The sequence below is a fragment of the Salvelinus alpinus genome, chromosome 5, assembly GCF_045679555.1.
Source record: "Salvelinus alpinus chromosome 5, SLU_Salpinus.1, whole genome shotgun sequence".
Classification (NCBI taxonomy): domain Eukaryota; kingdom Metazoa; phylum Chordata; class Actinopteri; order Salmoniformes; family Salmonidae; genus Salvelinus; species Salvelinus alpinus.
This window is the reverse complement of record NC_092090.1, coordinates 94,142,101-94,147,586: the sequence shown is the minus strand read 5'-3', so window position 1 is coordinate 94,147,586 and position 5,486 is coordinate 94,142,101. Positions and strand designations below refer to the sequence as shown.

Here is a 5,486-nt window from a genome sequence, read left to right as displayed (position 1 = left end):
CCAGATGAAGATCCTGGGGGTAAGTCCTGAGGGGTATCCTACGAAGCAAGCTAGATCTACTTAGGGTTTTCTACCGCTAACCAGCTTCAGTTAGAGTCACAGTCTTTCCTGACCGCGTCACCTGACCAGGAAAAACTCAGGTTCTTTACCAAGGGCTGTCAATCATTCTGTGACCCTCTTTTTTGACTGGATGGAAACGCTGACGTGAAAAGGACAGAGCGGCTTTGAGGAAATATGGAGTGACAATTCATGACTAGGCCTAAGAGGCCTCATTTTCCCCCGTCACACGTTCACCCTCTTTCAACCCTTTATTCTTCATACTTGTCCACTCTTTTTTTATTTCTCACCCTTTCTAACCAGCTTACCTCTGTCTTTAACCCATTTTCTCACTCCCTCATTCTTAATCCCTCCATATTCCTCTCCCTCCTTCATTCCAGCATTAGTCTATCCCCCTTTGACCTGCCCAGTTCTCACAGCTGAATGGTGGGAAATCAGTGTGCGTGTTAAGCTCTGTCATGCGCTGCAGAGAAGGAAGGAGAACTGGAGAAAAGCTCTACGATCAGATGTGTTAAAATTAGCACCCGGCGGCCTGGCATTTAGCACCCGGCGGCCTGGCATTTAGCACCCGGCGGCCTGGCATTTAGCACCCGGCAGCCTGGCAATTAGCACCCGGCAGTCAGACAATTAGCTCCCAGAAGCCTGGCAATTACACCTGGCAGGCTGGCAATTAGCACCCGGCAGTCAGACAATTAGCACCCGGCAGTCAGACAATTAGCTCCCAGAAGCCTGGCAATTAGCACCCGGTAGCCTGGCAATTAGCACCCGGCAGCCTGGCCTTAGCACCTGGCAGCCTGGCCATAAGCACCTGGCAGCCTGGCCTTCCTATAGATCAGTATAAGTGCTGGAGAGGGAACGGTCAATTAGATTCACACACACGCATGCAGCTTTGTCACTGACATGGCTCTGTAATGATGAGCTGGACTTGCTTGATTAGTAATTGTCTGTGGTTTCCTTGCAGGAAGTGATCAACGCCCTGAAACAGACCTGGCACATCCATTGTTTCCTGTGTGCATCGTGCCAGCAGCCCATTAGGAACAACACCTTTCACCTGGAGGATGGAGAGCCCTACTGTGAAAGAGGTGAACACACATAGACTATGTCTCAATTATCTGTCATTCCTCACACTTCCCTTCCATGTTCAAGATGTGTGTGAAGTAGTGAACACGTGTACTCTTCAGGAATAAGGAGATGTTATTGGGCTGACTGATTTTTCAGTTTTACAAGTAGTCCAGAGTTCAGGAGTGGTCTGGAGTTCAGTAGTAGTCTAGAGTTCAGTAGTAGTCTAGAGTTCAGTAGTAGTCTAGAGTTCAGTAGTAGTCTGAGTTCAGTAGTAGTCTAGAGTTCAGGAGTAGTCTAGAGTTCAGGAGTAGTCTAGAGTTCAGGAGTAGTCTAGAGTTCAGTAGTAGTCTAGAGTTCAGTAGTAGTCTAGAGTTCAGTAGTAGTCTAGAGTTCAGTAGTAGTCTAGAGTTCAGTAGTAGTCTGAGTTCAGTAGTAGTCTAGAGTGCAGTAGTAGTCTAGAGTTCAGTAGTAGTCTAGAGTTCAGTAGTAGTCTGAGTTCAGTAGTAGTCTGAGTTCAGTAGTAGTCTGAGTTCAGTAGTAGTCTAGAGTTCAGTAGTAGTCTATAGTTCAGGAGTAGTCTAGAGTGCAGTAGTAGTCTGAGTTCAGCAGTAGTCTAGAGTTCAGTAGTAGTCTAGAGTTCAGTAGTAGTCTGAGTTCAGTAGTAGTCTGAGTTCAGTAGTAGTCTAGAGTTCAGTAGTAGTCTGAGTTCAGTAGTAGTCTAGAGTTCAGTAATAGTCTGAGTTCAGTAGTAGTCTGAGTTCAGTAGTAGTCTGAGTTCAGTAGTAGTCTAGAGTTCAGTAGTAGTCTGAGTTCAGTAGTAGTCTAGAGTTCAGTAGTAGTCTAGAGTTCAGTAGTAGTCTAGAGTTCAGTAGTAGTCTATAGTTCAGTAGTAGTCTGAGTTCAGTAGTAGTCTAGAGTTCAGTAGTAGTCTAGAGTTCAGGAGTAGTCTAGAGTTCAGGAGTAGTCTAGAGTTCAGTAGTAGTCTGAGTTCAGTAGTAGTCTGAGTTCAGTAGTAGTCTAGAGTTCAGTAGTAGTCTAGAGTTCAGTAGTAGTCTAGAGTTCAGTAGTAGTCTAGAGTTCAGTAGTAGTCTAGAGTTCAGTAGTAGTCTAGAGTTCAGTAGTAGTCTAGAGTTCAGTAGTAGTCCAGAGTTCAGTAGTAGTCTAGAGTTCAGTAGTAGTCTAGAGTTCAGTAGTAGTCTAGAGTTCAGTAGTAGTCTAGAGTTCAGTAGTAGTCCAGAGTTCAGTAGTAGTCTAGAGTTCAGTAGTAGTCTAGAGTTCAGTAGTAGTCTAGAGTTCAGTAGTAGTCTGAGTTCAGTAGTAGTCTGAGTTCAGTAGTAGTCTGAGTTCAGTAGTAGTCTAGAGTTCAGTAGTAGTCTGAGTTCAGTAGTAGTCTAGAGTTCAGTAGTAGTCTGAGTTCAGTAGTAGTCTAGAGTTCAGTAGTAGTCTAGAGTTCAGTAGTAGTCTAGAGTTCAGTAGTAGTCTGAGTTCAGTAGTAGTCTGAGTTCAGTAGTAGTCTGAGTTCAGTAGTAGTCTAGAGTTCAGTAGTAGTCTATAGTTCAGTAGTAGTCTATAGTTCAGGAGTAGTCTAGAGTTCAGTAGTAGTCTAGAGTTCAGTAGTAGTCTAGAGTTCAGGAGTAGTCTAGAGTTCAGTAGTAGTCTAGAGTTCAGTAGTAGTCTAGAGTTCAGTAGTAGTCTAGAGTTCAGTAGTAGTCCAGAGTTCAGTAGTAGTCTAGAGTTCAGTAGTAGTCTAGAGTTCAGTAGTAGTCTAGAGTTCAGTAGTAGTCTGAGTTCAGTAGTAGTCTAGAGTTCAGTAGTAGTCTGAGTTCAGTAGTAGTCTAGAGTTCAGTAGTAGTCTGAGTTCAGGAGTAGTCTGAGTTCAGTAGTAGTCTGAGTTCAGTAGTAGTCTGAGTTCAGTAGTAGTCTAGAGTTCAGTAGTAGTCTGAGTTCAGGAGTAGTCTGAGTTCAGTAGTAGTCTGAGTTCAGTAGTAGTCTAGAGTTCAGTAGTAGTCTAGAGTTCAGTAGTAGTCTGAGTTCAGTAGTAGTCTAGAGTTCAGTAGTAGTCTGAGTTCAGTAGTAGTCTAGAGTTCAGTAGTAGTCTAGAGTTCAGGAGTAGTCTAGAGTTTAATTCTTAACTCTTCTCTTTTTTTCAGACTATTACTCCCTTTTTGGTACCGGTTGCCATGGTTGCGAGTTCCCCATAGAGGCAGGGGACAAGTTCTTGGAGGCTCTGGGCTTCACCTGGCATGACACCTGTTTTGTGTGTGTGGTACGTTAGGCCTTGCAGTGTATGTGTGTTGCTGTGTGGTTCAGTTGGTCGAGCATGGTGTGAGTTTGATTCTCAGTGGGGCAACCCATACGAAAATGTATGCATGCACTACTGTAAATCGCTTTGGATAAAAGTGTCTGCTAAATGGCATATAGTTATTATATGTATTTTCAAACTGGGTGGTTCAAGCCCTGAATGCTGATTGGCTGGCAGTCGTGGTATATCAGACCGTATACCACGGGTATGACAAAACATTTATTTGTATTGCTCTAATTACGTTGGTAACCAGTTTATAATAGCAATTAAGACTCCTCGGGGGGTTGTGGTATATGGCCAATATACCACGGCTAAGGGCTGTATCCAGTAACTCCGCATTGCATTGTGCTTAAGAACAGCTCTTAGCCGTGGTATATTGGCCATATACCACACCCCCTCAGGCCTTAATTATATGCACATTTATCTGTGTCTGTATCTGTATCTGTGTCTATGTCTGTGTTCCAGATCTGCTGCACCACTCTGGAGGGTCAAGCCTTCTTCTCCAAAATGGACAAGCCTCTGTGCAGGAAACATGCACATAGTGTGGTGAAAATCTGAGCAAGGACAGGAGCAGATGGCGAGAGGAGAGCTGGAGGAAGAAGGAGCAGATGGCGAGAGGAGAGCTGGAGGAAGAAGGAGCAGATGGCGAGAGGAGAGCTGGAGGAAGAAGGAGCAGATAGCAAGAGGAGAGCTGGAGGAATAAGGAGCAGATGGCGAGAGGAGAGCTGGAGGAAGAAGGAGCAGATGGCGAGAGGAGAGCTGGAGGAAGAAGGAGAAGATGGAGATCACTCTGATCTGCTGGACTATCCCAGACTGAGGTGTTTAGTTCTGGCGATACTCCAAATACCATCAACAGTCATAACATAAGTTCCCCGTCTAGCCAAGCCTGCTTCCTCCAGCTCTCCTCTCGCCATCTGCTCCTTCTAACTGAGGTGTTTAGGTCTGGCGATAAAGTGTTGTTTCCTGCTTTGTGTCAAGTATGATCGGCAATATGTAGTCATAATAATCATATGTTGGGTGCTTATATTCCTATTTTATTGTCTATAAATCTATCCATGTATACTCCCCCCCCCCCCCCCCCCTTCATGGGAGTATTGTGACATTCTTCTGTATGCTGTCATGAGCAAGATGCCTCTCGTAATGAGACTAGACTAAAACGATACGTTTGTTTTGTTTTGAATGGCCAAAATCAACAATGTGTATATTTTACATGTACATCTCAAAGAATACAGAGTTTTGAAAAGCGGTAGAGGGGATATCGTTAAAGCTAAACCATGCTCATGGTGCATTCAACTGTTAGAATTGGTCCCAGTTGAAAAAATAAATACATGGAATTTTCCTCTCCCGAAAAAACATCTGCATTGAGATGTGGTGGTTTTGACTATTTGATATCATTTCTACCAACGTGATAGAATCAACATTCAACTTATTGTATTACCGTTTCCAAAAGCCAAGTTGTTGTTGTTGTTGGCTACCCATCATACTGTACATGAAGGGATTTGAGAAACAATGTTAGTAAAGAAGTATATTTTTGAGGAGGCTGTTTGTAGCCTGAGTTCCAGTCTGTTTGTGCTATCATGCCAACGCCTTGTCACTCATGTCACGTTTGGCTTGACAATATAATTGGCAAGAGCAAAAAAACAAGGCTAGCTGTTTCATTGCCCTCGGAAAATGCCTACACTGAGAGGATGAGAGAACACTGAAGAGTGAGGGGAGAAATCAAGACATTTTCCTTAGTCTGTTTTTCCCTGAAGTCTCTTGAAGTCTCTTGCAGTGGAGGCTGCTGGGGGGGAGGACGGCTCATAATAATGTCTGGAACAGAGTGAATGGAGTGGTATCAAACACATGGAAACCACGTGTTTGATGTATTTGATACCATTCCACCCATTCCGCTACAGCCATGACCACGAGCCCGTCCTCATCCAATTAAGGTGCCACCAACCTCCTGTGGCCTCTTGGTATGAATCTAACTTCACTATCACTCCATCTCAACAGAATAAATAAATGTAATCTTGTTGTTGTTGATATGGATGAACGGTACAGAGGACAAGGAGTAAACCAAGTC

General features: G+C 44.0%; 1 protein-coding gene across 12 annotated transcripts in view; it reads left to right on the top strand.

The window, feature by feature from the left end:
* The window catches only part of pdlim5a (PDZ and LIM domain 5a), a 126,547-nt gene extending 122,050 nt beyond the window's left edge, over positions 1-4,497 (top strand). For all 12 annotated transcript variants that reach the window (XM_071404229.1, XM_071404238.1, XM_071404237.1 and 9 more), the window contains 4 exons: positions 1-19; positions 1,019-1,139; positions 3,270-3,385; positions 3,887-4,497. The exon at positions 1-19 is cut by the window's left edge and continues 162 nt beyond it. In XM_071404229.1, coding sequence (XP_071260330.1) covers positions 1-19; positions 1,019-1,139; positions 3,270-3,385; positions 3,887-3,979 — 349 coding nt within the window. In that variant the 3' untranslated portion in view covers positions 3,980-4,497. The remainder of the gene's footprint in view (positions 20-1,018; positions 1,140-3,269; positions 3,386-3,886) is intronic.
* The last annotated feature ends 989 nt before the right edge of the window (positions 4,498-5,486 follow it).